General features: G+C 37.3%; 1 protein-coding gene across 1 annotated transcript in view; it reads right to left on the bottom strand.

Annotated features, from left to right (window-relative positions):
• EYS (eyes shut homolog) overlaps nt 1-25,850 on the bottom strand; it is a 1,726,005-nt gene that overhangs the window by 115,520 nt on the left and 1,584,635 nt on the right. The window contains exon 34 of the mRNA XM_059941649.1: nt 24,897-25,069. Coding sequence (XP_059797632.1) covers nt 24,897-25,069 — 173 coding nt within the window. The remainder of the gene's footprint in view (nt 1-24,896; nt 25,070-25,850) is intronic.

The raw sequence follows: 25,850 nt of genomic DNA, 5'->3' as shown, positions 1-25,850 counted from the left end.
GCAGCTGTGGGCACTCTGTGCAACTCCTTTGGTTGAAGCCAACACCCTTCGTACCTGCTGATGTGCTTACATGAAGAGCCTGAAAATGGAGGTGGCTGTTGTTTTAACTCAACGGGACCATTGCTGGGTGTTTTGGTAAGAGCTTTTCTCCTTTGGATGCCCAAAGCTTCTGAGCTAGTAGAGCTCAGAGTCATGGCGAGGGGAGAAGTTGTGAGTGGGTCTTCATGGATTACCATGAGAGGGACCGCCCTTCTGCTGCCCAATGGAACTGAATCTGTGCAGCACGTGGTACTAATCTGCAGAAGACGGAGTACTGGGCATCAGTTACCGTTTCAAAACACCCATGGCAACTTGCAGGACAACATCATGATCCTGAAAAGTGGCCCAGGTGGTGTCATCACAGACTATTTTGCCATTCTGAAAGGCCAATAGGTTTTGGATGATGGGTTTCATAATAAGACCAGTATCCGCCATTGCTTGATTTCTTTCTCTGTAAAGTAAGTCTCTGGATTAGAAGTAACATTGTGCGGAATATCACGATGCTTTATACTGTGTTGACTAAGTTCATTGATAGAAATGCTGGAAGAAACATGACCAGTAGAACAAGTAATCAGGACAGTAGGACAAATTCTTGCCACCACCATGACCTGCCACTGGTGGCAGGGTAGTCCCCCTAAAGCCCCGAGACCATGTCAGGGGTCAGGGTTGTTTGCAGCCATTGGGAAATAAGAATTCAGAAGTGCCACTTCTGAAATCCCTCTTATTAGGGAAAATCAATGTTGACGCCTTTCGTGGCCTCCGATTCTTCTGCCATAGACATTTCCATGTGCTGCCAGATTGCATCTTAAAATCCTCTAATGATTCTTCCACCCAAAAATATGTGTAATATTTTTCTCACATACCTTTCAGTAATAGGTATCATTGATCTTTCTAGGTTTTGACATCTGATGAGAGTCATTTGTCTAGATATTACTTTAACTGCATTTCCCTGATTACTAGTGAGTTTGAATACCTTTTATTTTTTGGCTATCTGTGCAACCTTCAGTGAAATATCTGTTAATACCCTTTACTCATTTTTCTTTTGAGTTTATTTTGACAATTCTTACGAGCTCTTTCAGTGTTATGTTAATCCTTTGTCTGTCATATTGCAAATAGTTTCTCCAAATCTATTGTTTTTCTATTGACTTTAGATGTGATACCTTTGCAACTCAAAAGTTTATTTTTAAAATATTATTCAAATATTTTCTGTCCAGAATTTTCTGTCTTGATTAAGAACCCTTTCCTCATCCTTAGATTGCACAGGTAGTTTCCAAGATATTTACTAATTTATATTTTATATTTGTCTTGAATAATTATGGATTTTATTTTAGTACATATTGTAAGAGAGGCTCAACTTAATTTTTTCCCAGTTGGAGAATATGTTGTGCCAGCCCCATTTATTACATTTCCTCACAGTTGAATAAAACAGCAATTTTGTCATCTATTGCATTCTCATATATACTGGGATTTTTTGCTGGGTTTTCTCTTTGTCCTACTGATCTACTTGTATCCTACTAGGGCAGTACCATATTGATAATGATGATAGTGTTTAATTTGTGTTCTTATTTCTGCCAAGGGAAGTCTCCCTTACATTTCTTCTTTTTTTAATATTTTTACTGGTTATTAATGAGTGGCTATTATATATATTGTTCTATATCAAGATCACAAACTTTGAAATTCTATTGGAATTAAACATTTTTTATATACTATGTTTGAGAAAATTGGTATTTATTGTATTTTCTTCTCATCTAGGAATGTGGTGATTTTTTCTAGCCATTCATGTATCATTTTATCATCATTAAGGTTTTATAATTTCCTAGATCTAAGTCCTGGAGCTTTCTCATCAAATTTTTTTTTTTTTTTTTTTTAAAGGTAAAAGCAAGTTTGAATCTCTGTTCATTATGAGGATGGGTTATTTTTGATGTTGTTGTTGTTTTTTTATTATTTATTTTTGGCTGTGTTGGGTCCTCACTTGTGTGTGAGGGCTTTCTCCAGTTGCGGCAAGTGGGGGCCACTCTTCATTGCAGTGCGCGGGCCTCCCACCATCGCGGCCCCTCCCACTGCGGAGCACAGGCTCCAGACGCGCAGGCTCAGCAGTTGTGGTCCATGGGCCCAGCCACTCCACGGCATGTGGGATCCTCCCAGACCAGGGCTTGAACCCGTGTCCCCTGCACCGGCAGGCAGACCCCCAACCACTGCGCCACGAGGGAAGCCCCTCTCATCAAATTTAATCTAAGTATTTTGTGATTTTTTTGGTCACAATTGTGAGTGCGAATTTTGTTTTTAGTTTCTACATATAGGTAGGTTTTGCTAGCACAACAAGATATTAAAGTAGAAGTTCCAGCTGAAAACCAAGAAGATAGGAATGACACGTGACAGTGAGGTGACCAGGATTTACAAAGCAGGGGCTGCCAACCAGCTGGTGACTCAAATTCCTCACGTCATTAAGGGTGTAAGCCTTACCCCTCACCCTTCCACCTCAAATCAAGAGAAAGGGGTATAGGGACACAGCTTGGAGAGCTCAGTGTGCATTCCTGACATTTGAGGTGGGGGTGTGGTGGACAGACTCCAGCCTGGAAAGTCTAAGAGGTGCTGCACTGAGTGGGGAGCAAGTGAGAACATGACTGTTGACTGGGAAGGGTAAGGCTCCCAGGGTTTGCAGAGACAGGAGATGCACACGTTTCCCTTGGGTCTGATGTGGGTCGTGTGGGACAGAGACACTGAGGTATTTGTCTTAAGTTCTGACTGAAAGAAGCACCTCAAGAGATGAAGAGCCCACAATAGGGAGAGCTGGAGATGTCACTAGGTCGTTAGAGGTACAACCAGCAAGAAGATGCCTTTTCCAGGGCAAAGAAAATTGTAGATGAGAAATTACCAGCGATGGGTAACCCATGAAATTGCCCCACAAGACATGGTTGGCTTTAACATCTGCCCAATCAAGAGATCAGCAAAGCTAAATAAACAGAACCCTGTCAGTCAAGAGAGATATTTTCAGTCTCCTTGCCCCTCCCCGAGCTCCACGTCCTGCAGTCAGTAACTGCAGTTAGTGGAACAGGGGAGGAAGTGTTTACGGTTCTCTTTTCTCTGACTTTAGAGTTTTAGAGTCAGATAGAGTCTATCTGACTTGGCTCCAAATGGGGGAGGAAAATCTTGAAGTCTAAGGCAGATAGAAGATTTGCCAACCCTATAAAAATGGACAACCTAGTTACTAAGTGGAACTGATGTTTTGTGACCCAGGAAAGACCATGTCTAAATTGCATTTGAGGAGAAAGGAAGAACTAACATCACTAAGTAACTCTCAAAGGAGAAAGAGGACCAAGTGAAGTTACTTTATGCCAATGCTATTGTGAAGAAAAGCTACTGATTTTTATTTTTTGTCTTGTAAATAGTGACGACCCCAGATTTTCTCATTTAAATGATACCAACAAGAAATTGATTTGTATCTCCTTTTCTAGTGTTAATATTGATTATTTAGTATTTTGTCTCATTGCATTTGCTTGGATCATCCAAGACAATGGTGAATAATAATAGTAAGAGTAGGCATCCTTGTCAAGCTCTGACTTAAAGAGGTTTTAGTGTTTCCCTATTAGGAATAATATATACTTTTTGTTTTAAGCTAGGCTTCATTAAATTTTCGTATTTTTATTCCATTTTTAGTTTCTATTTTTACCTGCTAATGTCCTTATGGATGATAAAACAATAAAGCACATCTGTCGAATTTGATTGAATGCCTTATGTGAATCTATTAAGTGACATTTTGGTATCTATTGATATGATCATAAAATAGTTCCCTTTAGTTTAAAAAATTTTTATTTATTTATTTTTGGCTGTGTTGGGTCTTCGTTTCTGTGCGAGGGCTTTCTCTAGTTGCGGCAAGCGGGGGCCACTCTTCATCGCGGTGCGCGGGCCTCTCACTATCGCGGCCTCTCTTGTTGCGGAGCACAGGCTCCAGACACGCAGGCTCAGTAGTTGTGGCTCACGGGCCTAGTTGCTCCGCGGCATGTGGGATCCTCCCAGACCAGGGCTTGAACCCGTGTCCTCTGCATTGGCAGGCAGATTCTCAACCACTGCGCCATCAGGAAAGCCCCAACTTAGTCATAATATATAATGTTTTGGTACATTGTTGGATTATATTTGCTAATATATAGCTTTTTTTTTTTTTTTTTGCCTTTAAAGTAATTTAGTCTGATTGGTTTCTACTTTTATTGTACTAATGTCACACTAGCTTAATAAAATGAATTCAGAAGCATTCATCTTTTTCTATGGTTTGGAATAAAGTAAGCTTGAAACAGTTTGTTCTTAATAGATAAGATAGAATACCTATAAGAACATATTACTGAGGTAACTTTTAAAATAGTAAATACTGAATTACTTTCCAGATGCTAATATAGTAATTAAAAATTTATTTTTCACTCATTGGGCCAGTTAGGATAATTATAATTTGATAGAAGAACATGCATTTTCTCTAAGTTTTAAAGGTTGTTTGCAAAGGATATACATATTTTACTTTTTTAAAAAATTTCTTCTTTATCTATGGTCATGTTACATTCTCATTAGGAATGAGATTAGGAGTAGTATTTTTAACATTTTACTAAAGTAAAGATTAAAATCAGACTCTTGAGGAATTTAATTTTTTTGGCTTTACCAAAAAACCAAGGTCTTTTATCCTTTGTTTTATTTATATTTTATTTATTTCAGCTACATCAGTTCCCTTTTTAAAATTTATTTCTGTTCATTCAGGTATTTTATACCTTAAAATGAGTACTTCTTATATTTTAACTTTTTGTCTTCAGTTCTATTTTATTTCTTTCAGCTTTCTCTTTAACAAATTCCCTTTTCCTAAGTTATTTTTATTTATATTATTGTTCTACTTTTTTCTAATTTCTTAATATCAGTACTAAATTCTTTTTTAAATTTTTTTGAATTTTATTTTATTTTTATACAGCAGGTTCTTATTAGTTATCTATTTTATACATATTAGTGTATATAAGTCAATCCCAATCTCCCAGTTCATCACCCCCCCCACCCCACTTTCCCCCCTTGGTGTCCATATGTTTGTTCTCTACATCTGTGTCTCTATTTCTGCCTTGCAAACCAGTTCATCTGTACCATTTTTCTAGATTCCACATATATGAATTAATATATTATATTTGTTTTTCTCTTTCTGACTTACTTCACTCTGTATGACAGTCTCTAGGTCCATCCATGTCTCTCTACAAATGACCCAATTTCATTCCTCTTTATGGCTGAGTAATATTCCATTGTATATATGTACCACATCTTCTTTATCCATTCACCTGTTGATGGGCATTTAGGTTGATTTCATGACCTGGCTATTGTAAATAGTGCTGCAATGAACATTGGGGTGCATGTGTCTTTTTGAATTATGGTTTTCTCTCGGTATATGCCCAGTACTGGGATTGCTGGGTCATATGATAATTCTATTCTAATTTTTTTAAGGAACCTCAATACTGTTCTCCATAGTGGCTGTATCAGTTTACATTCCCACCAACAGTGCAAGAGGGCTCCCTTTTCTCCGCACCCAGTACTAAATTCTTATGTTTTATTTTTCTCCTGGATCTACTTTGTTCCAATCTTGTCTCAGATGATGATCTCCAGGCTCTTGCCTGATGCATAAGGAAGAAATCACAATAAATAGTTAAATCTACCCTGCTGGTGTCTCCCTAGAACTCAGGACCCTACTTTCATTAAGTTGCCTACCAACCTTAGAATACACGTCACATGTGACAGACTGGAGTTGGAAACAAAGGAAGGTAACTTACCTGAATCCCTCTCCCTTCCATTTACAATATAAGTATAATTTATAATAAGCAAATTCTAAATAAAGAAAATTTTAAAGTAATTGAGGGACATAAAATAAGTCTCTAGTAAGAAGAAATACAAATGGTGTTCTTGAAGGGGAAGTTTTAATATGCTAAACTTGTCAATTCCCACTGAATTATTTTGTCATTCCATTGTGATTTTAATTGAAATACATGCAGGCATACATTAAAACTCCAGAATAAGACACAAATACACCTGGGAGATTTTCAATATAAGAGTGGCTTTTCAGATTAGTGAGAAAAACCATTATGCAATAAGCAGTATGATAAACTAATAATTAGGATAAAGGAGGATTCTTTAACTTACTCCATATCCCAAAAAAACTCAAGTTGGATAAAAAATTAAATTAAAAAATGAAACTATAACAGCTTTAGAAATAAAAAGCATGGGTCAACCTATTTATAATCTTTCTAAACTTGACATAATAAAAAGAAGCAGAAAGAGTGATACATTCGGCTACTTAAAACTCAAAAATCTTCTTTATGCCAAAAATGTGGAAAAACAAAGTCAAAAGACAACTGGATTTCACTTTGTGGATATACCATATTTTGGTTATCCATTCTCCTGTTGATGTATATTTGAGTGGCTTCCTTTTTTTTTTTTGGCTATTATGAATGATTCTACTATGAATATTCCTATACAGGTTTTTGTAGGGATATAGATTTTAATCCAGCAGTTACCCGGCAAACGTTTCCTAGCCAGGTCTCTGCAGGGGTGGGGCTTGGCGAGGGAAACCCTCATTTGCAGCTTTCATTGCTTTTCACACTGTAAATATTCCTACATTGTTGGTTTCAAGCTACAGTAATTCCCCTACATACAAACCTTCAAGTTGCAAACTTTCAAAGATATGAACATGCATCTGGTTCCAGGAAGGAACCAGAACCTGTGTCATCAATATCAGGCATGAGTGAAATTGCAGCTTGCCGTCCATCTCCTATTGCTGATGATCCTTCAGCTCTACCATCTCCCACCTTCTCTCCCTCCTCCAGTCAGTAACTTTTCTTGCCTGTTCACTCGATTCCAGCCCCGGTGTGCCAGCTGGTGTACTGGACTACTGTACTTTTCAAGGTATTGTACTATAAGATTAAAAATGTTTTCTTTATTTTTTGTTTGTTTTTTATGTATTATTTGTGTGAAAATTATTATAAGCCTATTAGAGTACAGTACTATATAGCCAATTGTGTTGATTGGGTACCTAGGCTAACTTTGTTGGGCTTATGAACAAATTGGACTTACCAACATGTCCTCAGAACTGAACTCTTCCGTATGTAGGGGACTGACTGTATTGTTAACAAGGACAACTCCAGCACACATCTCATTCAAGTGAGAATGGGTACAAAATTCAAATGGAAGATTTACAGTGAAATACAAATGCTCAATAAACACATAGATCAACCACACCTATAGATAAAGAAATGCGAATCAAAACTGGTGAGAGCATCCTTTTATCCCATGTGATTAAAAAGTTTTGAGGAAGCCTCTCTCATGTTTTGGTGGGAGTATTAAATATTTAAAGGGCAGTTTGGTAAAATCTTTCAAAATTAACTATGAGCATACTAGTGACCAGTAATTCCACTGATAGAAAATTTCCTTCTGCTGATGTCTTTCTAGGGAAAGATAAATTCTTTATGCTCTTGGGGGAACATAAGATGTAAAAATTTTGTCTTTTACAAAAAGAATATAAAGCCTCTAACAAAATGAAAAAAGGATAAAGATTCACATAAATTATTGGCAAAACAAAGGCCCTAATTAGGAGTGTGAAATTTCTAAGAAGTAATAGATGTTTGTTTAATGTAGGAACAAGAAGGAAAAAAGTGAACAACAATGAAATAAATATGTTCCATCAGAAATTAATGCTAAACAATGGTGATAGTCATTGTTCTAAAAAGTGGGAAGAAAATATCAAATCCATTTACCTCTCTAAAAAACCATACATATAATTACCATGGAAAAGCGGCTAAGGGGCAATTGTGAAGATAGCTAGAAGGAATTTTCAAAAGAGCAACAGAGCGATCAGATCCATTGGGCTCTCTGTTGCTTGGGGAATGAAACATACACCTCAGATATGCACGAATTTCCCTCATAGTGCACGAATTTAATGCAATTCACTCAGCAAATATTTATTAGTCTACTAACACAGTACGTGAAAATCATAGCACCTAATAACTCTGAGGGACATGAAGATGAGTAGTCCTTTGCTGTAACTCGGCCTTGTATCATTCTTTCCTTTTTTTTTTTAATGAGAATAATTTTTTCCTCTTTTCACTCCATCCCTACCTTTCAAAACAGTAAATTTGAGGGTAAAGGCTGCATTTGTTTTGTATTCCCCATGGCATCTGATTCTATGACATTCCATCAAGTCACATGTAGCATTCAATCAATATTTGTTGATAATACTGACAGTTGTATTGTACTGACAATAATTTGAAATAAAATAAAGTATAGACATATTTTATAAAAAAGAGCAGCACATCTGAACATGCTCTGGAACTACCATAATTTTCGTTGTAACCAGTCATGTCTTTGTTTTTCTACTTGTCTACACACACGTTATCGTCTAGCGTCCTGGTGAAATTAAAAACAGTTTTCAAATTGTTGAAGATTCTCTCTTCTGAGTGGAGAATTTTTTTGCTGATTTTTCTTGCTACATGGGCAAAACTTCAGTCGTTCATCTGAAATGAGGCCGGTTATCTTTGTGACCCTGAGGTGGCATATACTTGTCCAGACTGAGCTCTGAACAAGATGCAAGAGAGGGAGGAAATATATAAAAACTGTAAGTGATTACAAATGGCACTCCACCCTCTGACTAGGCAAAGGTTAAAAATTTAGAAAACTAATTTTTCTTGTACTTAACTTTCTATTGAACTATAACTCAGACAAGCTTACAAATCGAAACTGTACAGCTCATCTAGTGAACTCACTGTTTCTGTGTAATCATCTTCCAAGGTAAGAATTGCTAGATTATGCTTGTTATTATTTTGTTTAGGATTTTGCTTCAATATTCTCCTCTGGCCTGTCACTTATTTTTCTTGTCAAGTTTAATATCTAAATTGTACTTGCCTCATGGGAAAGTTTTCCCTCTTTTTTATTCATGTGAAGAGTCTGTGTAAGACTGGTGCTATTTCTTCTTTAAATAATCAGAAGAATTCATCAGTGAAGGCACATGAGTTTTCTCAGTGGGAAGATTTTTAATTAGGAGTTTAATTACAGGACTATTCATGTTTGTTATTTTTCTGGTTTTAATTAATTGTGTTTTACTAAGATTTTATGCATTTTATGTAATTTTTCAGCTGTATTGACATGAAGTGGTTCATCATACCCTCTTAGTACCTTTATGATTCAAAGTGCTGCTTATGTGTTAGTGATATTTAAAAAAAATTCTGTGTATGATCATTCAAGTGTCTGTGTAATATCTGCGTCTGGTTCTGATGCTTGTTTCAGAATATGTTTCTTTTCTTTCTTTTTTTGCTTTCTTCTTCTTCTTCTTCTTTTTTTTTTTGTCTTTTAGCATCTTATCATTTTTTGTTGAAAGCTGGACATGATGTGTCACATAATAGGAACTAAGATAAAGGATTTTAGTGTGAAGTTTGATATTAATCTGGTTAGGAGGTGGGCTGTACTTAATGTTCCCTGAAGCTGTAGATGCCAGAGGCTTCAAATTCCTCTAGTGCCTGTGATTTTGTTTTCTCTGTTGACTTTGGTTCTCTCCAAGGAGAGTGCATCTTGCAGTCCTTTCAGTGGTGACCACTGTTGCTGTCCTGGAGCCAAGGTGTGTGGTTATGAGCGTGGATGGAAGTGTTCTCTGATCTCATGATGACCTCCCAGTCTTTCAGGAGGAGGCTGTGCTACTGGGCTATGGCTTTGATAAATGTTTCTGAGATTCATTTTCCTCCTTAGGTGAGACAGGAAAGCTGGCGAGGCTGAGGTGGGAAACACACCACTTCCCAGATGAGATAAGGCTCTGGTGAAGCCTTTTTCCCTGGAAAGCAGACCGTGGTGGCCTCTGTGACACCTTGCTCTCCAGGTTTTCTGTTCCCTCTCTGACCAAATCTTCTCAATCTCCATTTCTTTTCTCCTCTTTCTTCTCTACCTAAGTTCTAAATGGTGTAGCTCTCAGCATGTAGCTCTCTCTGCATTCTCTTCATGAGTGATTTTATATATTTTCAGGAGTTTAAGACTATGTGCTGACAACCCCCAACTCTATTTCTGTGGGCCAAGCCTCTTATTTTAAGGCAAAATGAAACATCCAACTGACTCCTTGACATTTCCACTTATACATTCTACAGATGTCTGAAGCAAAACTAAACTATTTACATCCCAAGTTTTTTCTTCTCACGTTTCAGTAAGGCATTCTATTATCTAAGTGGCTCAATTGAAAAATCTCAGAGCCAGTTTTTAATCCCTTCTTCTCCTCACTTCCAATGCAGGCTATCAGTAAGTCTTATAGAATCTACTTCTAAATACGACTTGAATTTGGCCAATTTTTTCCCACTCTGCTCAGACAACAACAATGTTGTCTTACAATGTTTTCTTACAATTAAAATAACATAATTAAACCATATTTATTACCTCATAATTTGCTAGATAATTTCTAATTCTAAGAACAGTAAAGTATATTGATGTCAAATCTAATAAATACCTGTGCCAATGAGACAAACCATCATTGATAATGAACACATCTCCCCAAGTGCCTAGGTTTGTTTAGATAACATTTTAATCACATGGTGAGGCTTGACCAATCGTTCACAATTTTATACTTGAGCTATTATTCTTAAGAAAACAATTATTATTTCAGTTTCTGTTAAAATAATAAGGAATCACTTCCATGAGTAGATTTTGCTTTAAATACTGTGTAACTGAATCTGTGTATTTGAGGCATATTCATGGGATTCAGAGTAACATAAGTAACATAAAAGGAGAGAATGCAGGCTGTATAGACAGTTAAGTGTTCTGATTACAGCTCTGCCACTAGTTGGCCATTCCTCACGCTAGTTATTTACCTTATTTAATTTTCAATCTATAAAATGGCGATAGTAATAATAGCTGCCTTTTGTGCTCTTTTGAGGATTAAATGAGATATCCTGAACAAAGCTCTCAATTGCAAGCACTCAATCCCTGCTAACTCTTTTTAGCCATTCTGTGAACTGTCGTGACTTGTAATGAAGGTGACACCAAATAAAACTACATTTGAATCAGTAGGAGTAACTCATAATTCATTTTTCTTATTGTCAATCTAAGGGTTCTGATTGGAATTCAAAAATTGAAGAAGAGGATGACTGTCTAAAGTAAAGTGCAGTGAGGGACTTGCTGAAAGTCACACAGCTGGCCATTCCCCATCCTGGACCCAAACTCAGCTCTCTTCTCCAACACTGTCAACTTCAATATGTCAGCTATAAAGTGATGTGAGGATTTTTTAGTTAATAAAATAATATATGAGCTTGCTTAAATGGTGAAGTTCATTAATTAATAGCATGCAGATGTTAAAAGAATAAAGCGTTGACTAAAATGCAGTGCCCTACTCTACTCGAAAGAAAGGAGGGTGAAAAAATGAGATGTTTTTCTTTTGCTTTCTATGCCTAAGAAGGCTTTGAGTAACACTTCTTTTCAATTTTACCAAGTAGCACATCTGGGATATAATCATTTGTAAGTTTGTTCTTACAAGAGCTGCTTCTCTGGAAATAGACTTTTATCAAGGGGATTTTTTTTTATCAAGTTATAATTAGACTTTGCTTAAGACACCCACACATTTGCAGCCCTTTGTGTTCTGATATTCTCCTATTCCAACAGGGCAAGAGTTGAATAACTAAAAAAGCTTTTCGATGTTGTTAGAGAGGCATCTTAAGTCCTTTGATTTGCAGGAAGAAAAACTGTGTAATTCCTTAATTATCATAACCCGTGGGAGAAATGGCCGTTGAAGATTTCCATCCTCCTTTTGCTATACTGATTGACATTAAAATCCAGTAGCTCAGTCCAGGATCCTGAAGATTCTCAGAAGTATTCATTTATTATCACAAGTCAAGGAGGAGAGAGGTATGATGGAGGCAAGAAGGCAGCAGCACTGTGAAGGCATTTTTACAACCCACAGACAAAAAGACCTCTGAAATATACATTTCTTCAACATTCTATTTTTAAAGCTTACACAGGCAGTCAACTTCAAATGCAGTGGATATAGCAATCCCAGGAAAAATCAGCACTATCATGGTTAAGATAGCAGGGCTGACAAGGACTTGGGGACTCACTGGACAAGGCAGCCACAGTGATGTTCCTGCTTTGTCCCCCTTTGGTGTTTGCTGTCAACAAGGTGTATGTTAAGCCATCTACCTGGAGACTGACAGGTATACACTCCAATGAGCAGAATTATCAGCCACTCACCCTGATGACAGCTTTGTTTTCTCTAGAGCTTCAAAACTTGGGGCAGAAAGAGTCTCACTTTAACAATTTCAAGTTGATTTAATACACAAGAACAAAAAAGATGAGATTCAAAACTACCCTTGGCCCTTTTAGAATGGCAAAACAAATTACAAAATGTCATTTGAGAGACTAAGTCATACAATATACAGACTTCTGGAAAAGATTGGATGTTCCGTGCCAGGTGTTAAGTTATGGATGCAAATTGAAATGGGCAGTAAATGCTGACTTTCAAAGAACTTTACAAGCCATGGACACACCAGTTATGCTCTAATGACCAAAGTCAGAGGCAGGAAAGAGTTAATTCACTCCCAGCAAATCCCTTACTCAGGACCAAGGTGCCATCGGTAGAAAAAACGAATCAAAAATATACCTTTATTTGTTTATTGTTTAGCCCATAGGAAAAAAGAAGTTAAAATACATAAATAGATGAGCTTTTGTAAATTATTCTTGTTTGCTCTTCAGATTTTTAATTTCAGAAATGAATAGGAAGCCCAGTTCTTAGTAATCCTTATATCATGCTCTCCTTAGAAAAATAAGGACTCAAATAGCCTTTCAGGAACCATTGTTCATATTAAGTAATTCATACATTTTGAGACATGAACCATGCTTCTGATATCGAGTGTTTATAATTCCCATTTGCAATTCACATTTAGATTCAGAGTTTATGACAACATCATCACAGCCAAATTGGGATCATATAACTCTGCTTATCCTTACCTTTGGATTTATCCTTAATTTCTCAAGAGTAGGGGTAGAATAAGGCAAGGGAAGGTATATAGAACTCTCATAATTGTGGAGAGCATGAAGATGTCAGATACATTGAATAATCTTAATGCAACATAGGTACATGTGATATCGGGATTTGGTTACAAGCTGTAATTAATTTTCAGAAATATTCTCTCTTTCTCCCTCTCTATTTTTTCTCATTATTCCCCAATTTAATAATTGTCTTACAAATGTGTAATGATAGGAATCCCAGACCCTATTGGCCAAGTCATTTAATCCCAGATGTAGGTCATGAGTTTACTGGAATTACTGGTTTAATTATTTTGATTAATCAATTCTACAGTAATTGCTATGCTTTCAAAAATACTACCTTGCTGGATTAATGTTTTTGTCTAAGAAACTGTTTATTTATCTGAGTTGAAAAATCATCCATCTGAAGGTATCAATCTTTTCAGGTTTAGTTGATCTTATCAAGTATATGAACTATGACTTTATCAAAGTTGAGTATTTCTTTGGAAACTTAAAGTATTGAAGGGTCATCATTTGGTAAAAGGACCAAGAAGAAAGCAAGGATCAAGTCATTGACTCATTGAGGAAAAGTGTAACAAAACAGAATGCTGAGTGATAAACGCATAATAGAATTTTAAGCACTTCGGATTTTTATTGAATTGTGATGCAGAGAAGGAAGAATGGCTTCCACTTAAACTTATTCTGTTCAGTTTAGGCCTAAGGGGTCCTACCTGGATATTTATGTTGGGGAAAGCCTGCCCAGAGGGACACATTTCCATAGAATGCCCATGACTTTCCACAGTGAGGTTGTTGGTATCAGCTGAGGATGCAGTCACTCTGTCCTGCACCCAGGGTCTTCCTACCATCTTTTCCACAGCTCAGGAAGCATGAGCTTAGAGGATGCAAATTTAAGTAACTTAATTGTATTGGGGGAAGTGGGTTGTTTTAAAGGACTTTAAGAACAAGAATAAGCAGCTTTCGAATATGCCACTCCATTATTTCCTCTAACAATATCAACAAAATGGAATCGTATAATACATTTTATATATTATATATCCCAAGCATTTCAAGGGTAATTTGAAATCGGCTTCTCCAAGTTAGTTTCATGAAGTCAGTGGAATGAATAAAAATTTCAGGCCATATTTGAAAGGGAAGTGCTAAATCGGTGGTCTCTAAACTTCTGTGATCATGGCTCATATATATTATTTATTTAAATTATATACATATATTAATATAACGTGGACATCATAAAGCATAAAAAACACAAATTAAAAGACTGATATTAAAAAAGAGAAGTAATATTTTCTTCCAATACCACAGTGGAGTGTGCATATACCACTTTGGGGACTACTCCAGTGTATTCTGTGAAAGGCTTGTTCTGTGAGAAAGAAGAGTGCTGTGTTATTGTACAATTTCTCAGTCTTTGTTGTGTGACTACACACTGTGAGTTTCCAAAAGGGGGCATTATAAAACTACACAATGTTTTAAAGAAAGGCTGAAGTCAGAGAGCTCTGGTTCCAGATTTACCCACCACTAACAAACTATATCACTTTTGACTAGTTACTTAAATTCTTTGAGCCTCAGTTTCCTTATCTGCATGATGAATAACGACATGTCTCCCTGGGTTATTATGTGGATCGTGTAGGAAGATGTAAAGTAAGTGCTTAGCTGAGGGCCTGGCGTACAGCAAGCACTCAATAGATGTGAGTTCATTTCAACCCACTCCTGTTGTCCTAGTGTGCTGTGGAACACACTTTTGGAAAGTTCCATATGAGACTCTTCATTCATTGATTATTTTACTGGTTTACCTTTTCAATTTGACAAATACTTGTTGACTTCCCTCTAAGTAATAGGTTTGGTAGTAGGCTCAGGGTAACAGCTTAGATGAATATTCTGAAGAACTTTCAAATCATTTGCAATTCAACAAGAATTTGAGAGCCTGCCACATGCAGGTACCTTTGGCCCCTTCACCACCGTGGTGATGGCCCAGGCAAGGCAATGTCTACCTTCACACAGTGCACAGTCTGAGGGAGGGATGGTGTGGTGTGTGGCTGGCATTTAAAAGAGAAACAGAAAGACTATATGCCAACAAATTTGACAACCTAGAAGAAATGGACAACTTTCCAGAAACATACAGCCCACCAAAATTGAATCAAGAAGAAATAGATAATTTGAACAGACTGATCACTAGAAGTGAAATATTGAATAGAATCTGTAGTAAAAAACTTCCTGCAAAAAAAAGTACTGGACCAGGTGGCTTCACAGGTGAATTCTACCAAACATACAAAGAAGAACTTATACCAATTTTTCTCAAACATCCAAAAGATTTAAGAGGAGGGCACACTCCCAAAGACATTCTATGAAGCCACCATCACCCTGATACCAAGAACCAGAAAAAGACACCATCACAAAAGAAAATTACAGGTCAGTATCTTTGATGAATATAGATGCAAAAATTCTCAACAAAATATTAGCAAACTGAATCCAACAATACATAAAAATGATCATACACCACGACCAAGTAGGATTTATCCCAGGTTCACAGGGATGGTTCAACAAATGCAAATCAATCAATGTAATATACCACATTAACAAAAGAAAAGTCAAAAACCACATGATCATCTTGATAGATTCAGAAAAAGCATTTGACAAAATTCAACATCCATTCATGATAAAAACTCTTACCAAAGTGGGAATAGAAGGAACATATCTCAACATAATAAAAGCCATTAATAATAACCGACAACCAACATAATACTCAGTAGTGAAAAGCTAAAAGCCTTCCCACTAAAATCTGGAACAAGACAAAGATGTCCACTCTCACCACTTCTCTTCAACATAGTATTGCAAGTCCTAGCCATAGCAATCAGACAAGAAAGAGAAATAAAAGTTATCCAGATTGGAAGGGAAGAGGTAAAATAGTCACTATATGCAGCTGACATGATACTATATATCAAAATCCCTATGGACTCCACACAAAAACTACTAGACCTAACAAATGAATTCAGCAAAGTGGCAGGACACAAGATTAACATTCAGAAATCAGTTGCATTCCTTTACACTAACAATGAAATATCAGAAAAGGAATGTAAAAAAACAATACCTTTTAAAATTGCACCAAAAAATAAATACTTAGGAATAAACCTGATCAAGGCAGTGAAAGACTTATATGCTGAGAACTATAAAACATTAATAAAGGAAATAAAAAGGATTCAAAGAGATGGAAAGATATCGCATGCTCTTGAATTGGCAGAATCAATATTGTCAAAATGACTATTCTACCCAAGGCAATCTACAGATTCAGTGCAATCCCTATCAAATTACCCATGACATTTTTCACAGAATTAGAACAAATAATCCAAAAATTTATATGGAACCATAAAAGATCCAGAATTCCTAGAGCAATCCTGAGGGAAAAAAAACAAAGCAAGAGGCATAACTCTCCCAGACTTCAGACAATACTACAAAGCTATAGTAATCAAAACAGTGTGGTATTGGTACAAAAACAAGCATAAGGATCAATGGAACAGAAGCGAGAGCTCAGAAATAAACCCACACACCTAAGGTCAATTAATCTTCGACAAAGGAGGCAAGAATATAAAATAGGAAAAAGACAGTCTCCTCAGCAAGTGCTGCTGGGAAAGTTGGACAGTTGCATGTAAATCAATGAAGTTAGAACACACCCTCACGTCATGCACAAAAATAAACTCAAAATGGCTGAAAGACTTAAACATAAGACATGACACCATAAAACTCTTAGAAAAGAACATAGGCAAAACATTATCTGACATAAATCATACTAATGTTTTCTTAGGTCAGTCTCCCAAGGCAATAAAAATAAAAACAAAAAGGACCTACAAGCTTTTGCACAGCAAAGAAAATCATTTTAAAAAAAAAGTAAAATGACAACCTATGGAATGGGAGAAAATATTTGCAAATGATGTGACCGACAAGGGCTTAATCTCCAAAATATACAAACAGCTTATACAACTCAACAACAAAAAAAGAAACAACCCAATCGAAAAATGGGCAGAAGACTTTAGTAGAAATTTCTCCAAAGAAGACATACAGATGACCAGTAGGCACATGAAAAGATGCTCAACATCACTAATTATTAGAGAAATGCAAATGAAAACTACAAAGAGGTACCACTTCACACCTGTCAGAATGGCCATAATTAAAAAGTTTACAAATAACAAATGCTGGAGAGGGTGTGGAGAAAAGACAACCCTCTTGCACTGTTAGTGGGAATGTAAATTGATACAGCCACTATGGAGAACAGTATGGAGGTTCCTTAGAAAACAAAAAATAGAATTACCATAAGATCCAGCAATCCCACTCCTGGGAATATACCCAGACAAATCTATAATTCAAAAAGATGCATGCACCCCTATGTTCATGGCAATGTTCACAACAACCAAAACATGGGAACAGCCTAAATGTCCATCAGTAGATGAATGGATAAAGAAGATGTGGTACATATGTACAATGTAATACTACTCAGCCATAAAAAAGAATGGAATAATGCCATTTGCAGCAACATGGATGCAACTAGAGATTATCATACTAAGTGAAGTTAGTCAGAAAGAGAAAGACAAATATCATATGAAATCACTTCTACGTGGAATCTAAAATATGGCACAAATGAACTTATCTACAAAATAGAAACAGACTCGTAGACATAGAGAACAGACTTATGGTTGCCAAAGGGGTGGGGGAGAGGGAGAGGGATGGAATGGGAGTTTGGGGTTAGTAGATGCAAACTATTACATTTAGAATGGATAAACAACAAGGTCCTAATGTATAGCACACAGAACTATACTCAATATCCTGTGATAAACCATAATGGAAAAGAATCTAAAAAAAGAATGCATATAAGTGTATAACTGAGTCACTTTGCTGTACAGACAGAGATTGACACAACATTGTAAATCAACTATACTTCAGTAAAAAAATTAAAAAACAAGAGAATCACAAAATAGTGTGAATTGGAGGGGGGCGTTGGGGATAAGTGGGGGTCTGTCCAGTCAGGTTTGTACATGATTTTAAGCAGTTCTTATCTCATCCTAAGGAACACAGGAAGCCATTTACAAGCTCAAAGTTATGGGATGACAAAATATTAGACAAGACAAAATATGAGCACATCTGTGAATACAAACAAACACAAACCCTGAACTGGATAGCTGCTTCCAGTGTATAGAGTGGTGGGCAATTTACATAACACAGTGGCACCTCCCTCCCTATTTATTTCATTCTTAATAATCAATAAATTTCATTGCCTCTTTACAAAGTGTTGACTTCGCAGTTTCTGATGCAGCGCAAATGTACTCAGACTCTAATCAATCGTCCCTTTCTGTGAAGAGATTTTAAATGTACCACAAACGTGTTCGTGCTCTCTGTTGCTTGTCGCTGGCAGGGGCATCACAGCTGCACAGCTCTTAACCCGACTGAGCATAACCTGATGGGTGTGGTGGGATCTGACAGTATTCATTTTATACAAAAAAAATCAACTCTTTGTGGGAAGGCCTGGACTGACAGACCTGCAAAGTTAAATTCTCTGGTGAGCTCAGGACAAACTGCAGAGATTACATTTCCACACACGGTTGACGAAGTCAGTTTGCCATAAATACATTCAGGAGAGACAATTCTGCCTCTGTTCATAGTCGATCCATTTTAAAGACATTTTTAACAAGCAGAAAATGCTAGTGTTGGGAGGGAGAGTTCTGGGAGGTTGCTAGACAATGACAAAGCCCTGGAATGAGCAGAAGGGACAATTGGCTGTTAGAGTTTAGCGCTTTACTGACAGAATTCCGGGGGCAAAAAATTAGGAAGAGTTCGATGAATAGTCTTTGTTCTCTGCTTAAAAGCAGACAATAACAGATGCATGCCTCACTAGAATTTGAAATGTGAAAATCTACAAACGAATTTGATTTTTTATTTAGTGTGATTGTTAGAAATTGTCTCATGGGGGTAGTTTTAAGAGAAGGGTAATGTTTCATAAATAAGATCTAAAATTTGCTTTCTAAATTATTTGTCTAATTTGGAAAAACAGAGTTTTTCATTTTGCTGCTTACCTTGGGATATTTCTTTTATAATATTGAACTAATGTTCATACCATGCTTCCATTGGGTTGAAAAATATATTTTATAAACTTATAATTTATTAAAACTTATAGTATGAAATGAGATAACACAAGAAATCCTCTATTTTTTCTCTCTTTGAAAAGGAGTCTAAGAGCTTATGAACAAAATCAGAAATATTTGAGAAAACATATCAGGTTATAAAGTTTGGGGAAATTTTGACACTGATTGTATTAGTAAGGATTAGGTATAACTACATATAGTAGATAGCACATAGCAAAATAACAGAGGCATAAGCCAAATAGATTATTTCTCCCTCATTAACAAAAGTCTGATGGTGGGCAGTCCCTGGCTGGTGTGATAGTTTTATAGTTACCAGGGATTTAGGCTTATTTCATGTTTTTGCTTCACTATCCTAGCATGTATCTTCCATTTTCAAGGTTGCCTTGTGATCCATGATGAATTTTGGAATTTGAATCATCTCATCCACATTCCAGGTTTAAGAAAGGAGGGTTGGGGGTCATTCCACTCTTAAGGAGTTTTTCCAGAGGTTAATACAGTCCTCTAATACTTCGGCTTACATCTGATTGTTCACAATTTAGTCCCATGGCTGCACTCAGCTTTAAGGGAGGCTGAGGCATTTCAGCTGGGTACATTACTGCTCCTAATAAAATCGGGGGTGTATTAACAAAAAAAGAGAGACTATATTGGTTAAACAACTAGCAGACTCTGCCAGAACTGGTATAATTCCCCAAGTCAAAATACCTTTTAATTTTTTAAATACATTTTATTTATTTATTTGTTTGTTTGTTTGTTTATGGCTCCGTTGGGTCTTCGTTGCTGCACGTGGACTTTCTCTAGTTGTGGGGAGTAGGGGCTACTCTTCATTGTGGTGCATGGGCTTCTCATTGCAGTGGCTTCTCTCCTTGCAGAGCGCGGTTTCTAGGCATGCGGGCTTCAGTAGTTGTGGCAGGAGGGCTCAGTAGTTGTGGCTCATGGCTCTAGAGTGCAGGCTCAGTATTTGTGGCACACAGGCTTAGTTGCTCCACTGCATGTGGGATCTTCCCAGACCAGGGATCCAACCCGTGTCTCACCCTCATTGGCAGGTGGATTCTTAACCACTGCGCCACCAAGGAAATCCCCAAAATACCTTTTTATCTCATTGTTTTTAATCGATGGGTGTGTGCATGTGTGTGTGAATGTATTTGTGTATGTGTACATATAGATAATTAAATCCAACACCAATCATTGGTAGGAAGCATAATGCCTTTAGAGAAAGATTATAGCATTAATTATAGATACATATAAACCTAATGAAAGACATTCACCGGAAAATATTTTCCGGATACTTTGGTATATATTTTTAAAGACTCATTTGCTTATAGACACAAAGTACTTGTAATATTATTGGAACAGTAGCTGTGACTTTGCTCTGCTGGAATTGCCTCTTGCACAAACAGAAGAAAGGTGCTAATCCATGTGTCAATGGATTCGTTGGCAGGAGTCCATCAAGGCTACTTGTCACAAGCATTTTGGTGTATGTTGAGACATATACTTATTTTTATTGCTGCCTTTTTATATGTGTCAATTTAATTTTTTTTTCTTTACAGATAGAAAAAAAAGTGAAAGGCAGGAGGTATGCACCTTCCCATTGAACAAAAGGAAAGACAATTCCCTCAGTTCTTGAGGAAGAGAAAATGCAGACTTCTCAAGGGTTGCCTTCAACCCAGAGCAAGTGCAATCACTTTCCCGAGTGCTTTTTTGTGTGACCACAGTCACCACTATCTCCTTACTTCCCTCTGGGATTGGGCTTGATATTTTCAACACTTCTTTGTAACCAGGAGCTAGAAAACACAGGATTTAAACATGGTGGGAAAGGAAGGATACTGAGGTCAGGTGAACAGTAGGGCAATCAAGCAGCTGTTGAGTTGGAGAGAAAAAGCTGGATCTTATCAGAGTGGATGTTGTCAAGAGTCACAAGCTTACATGACATAAAATTACACTTGTTTGAAGTATGCCATCACAAAATGCCAACCTGACATTAAGCTGCTTTATAGAGGTATCATGTCCTTAAACAGCCTGCTGATTATCTGTGTCACTGGGGTGCCACTTTCCTCCTTGATTTTGTGATACCCTGGCTTGTCTCCAGTCGCTGCAAAGAGTGTCACCAACTTAGAAAAATTCTTAAAAGGAAATTAATTTTGATTTCCTTTGACATCCTAGAGAGTTTCCTTTTTAGCTGGGATGGAGATCCAGCCTCCTCTCCCATGTTAAGTTGTGGCAATTCACTGTGCATGTGAGAATCTTGACTTGACACCCTTAAAAAACCAAAGCGTTTTTAAAATTGAAGTATAGCTGATGTACAATGTTGTGTTCATTTCTGCTCTACAGCAAAGTGATTCAGATATATATATATATATATATATATATATATATATATATATATATATATATATATATACATACATTCTTTTTTATATTCTTTTCCATTATGGTTTATCATAGGGTATTGGATATAGTGCCCTGTGCTCTACAGTAGGACCCTGTTGTCTATCCATCCTCTATATAATAGTTTGCATCTGCTAACCCTAAACGCCCAGTCCTTCCCTCCCCCCAACCCCCAGGCAACCACAAGTCTGTTCTCTATGTCTGTGAGTCTGTTTCTGTTTTGTAGATGAGTTCGTTTGTGTCATATTTTAGATTCCACATATAAGTGATGTCATATGGTCTTTGTCTTTCTCTTTCTGACTTACTTCACTTAGTATGATAATCTCTAGGTCCATCCATGTTGCTGCAAATGGCATTACTTTATTCCAAAAGCATTTTCTATATGATCAGTAATGTGTTAGGCACTCTACATGAATGATCTCACTTAATTCTCACTGAATCTCTAAGGTAGGTTCCATTATTATACTCATTGAAGTTGAAGTTCTGAGAGACCCAGTGACTTGCCTGAGATCACTCTGCTGTCTAGTCAGCAGAGAATGGGGATTTGAAGCCAGCACACCGATTGCAGGGCCTGGACTTGCAATCAGGCTGGTGCTGCTTTCTTCAAAGCCTGTGTCCAATGAATGATCTAGGTTGGGAGGAGAAGGTAAATTAAGAAATATTTATAGAGGGGACACAAGAGGGCAAGAGACAAGAGAAAGCATCTCCCCTTTGTCTTTAGAAAGGCGTGTGGTTAAGAAAACATGAAGAGGTTTTTCCTGGTAGGAACAGGCCACAGGAAGTGTGGCTGAGGAGAGTCAAGCACTATAAGAAGAAGGCAGCTGGAGCTTTCCATTTCCAGTGTTCATCTCTATCAGCGCTGCTGTGATCAACTGGGAACGAATTCCCCAGTGAAACATCAACAAGGTAGGAAATGTCATAGTTATATTTTCTATTATCCCCCAAAGAATATATTAGCATGGCAGACATGGCTATAATTTGGAAGAAAAGTGATATGTAGCAAACACAGTTGCTGATAAAACAAGCTGAGTTTTTAATCCTCTGGTATTAACAAAAAGACCAAGATAAGAAAGGGAGTCTCAGTTTTTTCTGTGCCTGTTCTCATGTGTAGTTGTAACTGGGCAAGAACCATGCTCAACTGTTTTTTTCTACACTTTTCTCTAATGAATAAATGTATATTCAGCATGCTCTGGACAACCCCCTGGAGGTCAGGTTGGTACCTGAATGGTCCAAGCAATGATTTGGGTGTCACCATCTACCTGCAGTTCAAACGAACGAACAAACAGAAATCCAGCCATTGTTCTTGACTCAGCCCTTCTCACACTTACTTTTCCAGTAACTTTCCAGTTCTATCCCCAGAACCGACCTCAAGTTCACTTATTTCATTCTCTACTGCCATCACCCTTGTCTTAGGCAAAATTATCTTTTGTCAGGATCAGAGAGAGAAGCCTTCTAAAATCAATCTCTAAAATCAAAATGGTTTAAGCAAATACATATAAACCATGTGCCTGTTTGAAACCCGCCTGCCATGGCTTCCTAAGTACTCTAGAAACAGAGTCTAAGCCTTGCTCCTTGTACCCCAGCCGTGCAAGCGCCTCTCATTCTTCAAAAGGCTCAGGCTCTCTCTTTAGGCTTTTCCATTTTCTGGACCTTCTGCCTGGAGGCTTGCTTTTCCTCCTTATTCTTTAGGCCTCAGCACTGACCTCGCCTCTCCTGGAGTCATTCTTGTGGTGAGATTGGCAACCCCTCCCCAGCCACTCTCTTCATCCTTGTTTCCTTCATAATTCTCTTCATAACATTTATATTGTGTCTCGAGCTGTTTCTATTTTCTGTCTATCTTCTCAGTCAGAAGGTAAGCTCTATAAGGGCAGGATTCTCAAACGGATCTGGCACATTTGTGGAAACAATAATGGATAGGCTAATTATTTTGAGACATTCCTCTGGATGGGAGCATGCAGGAATTTCTTCTTACTGACACTGAGGCAAAGAGCCTAATAAACTTGGTGTGATCTTTTCTGTCTCAATGATTCATAAATCTTTGCATCTTTGGAGCCCTAATGAGACTAAGAGAGGGGAATAGACAAGAATTTTTTTGTAAATACGTGAAGATATTCTTATAAATCTTCATTTCTTATTTCATATTGTCAGTCATTTTCAAGCAGGAAGTGAAATTGATGATTTATCTTTTAGTAATCAAATTTATTGCCATCAATTACATTTTCCAATAGCTTTTATCTAAATAGAATGATTATGTCTAAGAAGCATGAGGTTTTTATAGGGAAGGGCAAGACTTCTGTTCCATCTGTCTACGATGCTCATTGCAAAGATAAAGCTCACGTCTAACGTGGTCCTGCCACGCGCACAGCGGGGCCCCTCTCTCAGCTATGCATCAAGTCTGTTCTCTTCCCTTTAAAGATGTACGTATCAAAACTGTCAATACTTTTTGGTCACGGGTTCTTCTTTATTCTAGTTTCAATTTTCACGCCGGTAGCATCAGGTGTAGGGCCCCAGCTTTTTGATGAGTCAGTACAGTCTGGACGTGTTAGTGTCATTGTGTGTGTTTCCCAAGATGTAGGGTCTGTGTTCACTTTGGGAGCCTTAGTCTAAAATTTGGTAACGAATACCACTAGTGTCAAAGGGGTAAACTTTTTTTTTATCTTTATGGTGAAAATGAAGATGAAATAAGTCCAGTCCTGAGTTGATTCAATATTAATACCAAATACTTTTATTTCTGAAAATATTTACAGAATTCATTTCTGTATATCAAAGCAAATATTAAATTCTTAGGCAATTTGCTTCTTATTTTATATTATAGCTTTTGTACATTTTTGTAATATAGGGTTTCTACATACTGGATTTTCCTAAAGTGAGGAACATGGCTTGTATTTCTGATTTAGTTTCTTGGGATATAATAACCATGTCGTGGGTTTTGTTATCTTTAAATGAAAAAAACTTGTCTACAATACATAGATTTGTTAATATTATATCGTCAGTTTGCCAAAATGATGTAAAATGATTTGATTTTATGTATTTTCCTGATTTTCCTTGCTACTCTTTGAGCATTAGAATGCCCTGGAGATTTTATAATACAGAGATTTTCCATAGTCTAACCTCAGGGAAAACTTATTACCTCCTTTATAATTACTCAGTGGGTATGAGAAATACCTGCTCAGTGATCCATCTCATTAATGGGTGTTGTCTTGACTTACTTGAAAAGAACCAAGGAAAGGATTTGATGGATTTGTTCAGTCAGGTACTGTCTTTGATTTCTCTGAGTGACTTTCTCTCCTCTTCACCCCCTTCTACCTGTGCTTGTGCCCAATAATGAAAAGCTCTTACCTTCAGTGCAGAGGAGACCAGACCTTCCATACGGACAGAGGCAGACAATGTCTGTCCCAGATTTAGGAACACAGGTGGCACCATTTCTACATGGGTTGCTTTCACAAGTTGCAAACTGGCACTGCTTGCCCGAGTACAGCCTTGGACAGTCACAAAACCAAGTTTCACTATCACTGAGAAGGGAAAAGCAATTATAAAACCAATCAGAAAACAAAAAATGATCTTTTACTCACACACACACACAAATTAAATTAACAATTGTGTCTTGTCTAGTAAGTGGAGTTTCTTCCTCTCTCTTTCTCTTTCCGTGTTTTTAAACTTATAAGTATTTGTAGCTGTGTACTTTACATTGAAAGCAGATTAATGGCTTTTTAGATTGTCCAAAGCCATGCATTCTATTTTAAGCAGTCTATTTTTATTTTTGATTTAACTCATCTTTTATTTCACCTAAGGTGCCTTTTCAGAGTTTCATTAAATAGGTGTGGTGTTGCCTCAATAAAGTGCTTCAAATGTCTACTAGAAAAATCCATTTTAGGCTCCAAGCTCAGAGGAGAATTTCAAGCTGGGGCTAACCTTCTCCACAGAGGACAAGTCCTCCAAGAGCCACCCTTCTGGTAATTAGGAAAGTAAAGCACAGTGGGGAGCTGTAATGACTACACAGCTCTCCAGCTTAGACTTTGGCTTGGTGGCCCCAGGCCCAGAGTCACCTGTGAAAGAAGAGCTCAGGAAAAATACTCCTCTCACCTGCTGGGGAAACACTCTCCAGAGGGGAGAGTGACTTAAATCTGTGGTTTCTGCCTTCCCTGCATCTATTCCCCTTTTAAAGCAACAGTAGTTTTAGTTTTCCCTTCCAGACCCCCAGCCCTCAAGAATCTCAGCCCCCTGATTGGGAGGGGCAGACCACCTCTTGGTGTCAATCACAGTGATTAGTGCAGGATGGATCCCAGGGCCAAA

The sequence above is a fragment of the Balaenoptera ricei genome, chromosome 12 (genome assembly GCF_028023285.1).
Source record: "Balaenoptera ricei isolate mBalRic1 chromosome 12, mBalRic1.hap2, whole genome shotgun sequence".
Taxonomy (NCBI): Eukaryota; Metazoa; Chordata; class Mammalia; order Artiodactyla; family Balaenopteridae; genus Balaenoptera; species Balaenoptera ricei.
This window is presented reverse-complemented; position numbering and strand designations above follow the sequence as displayed.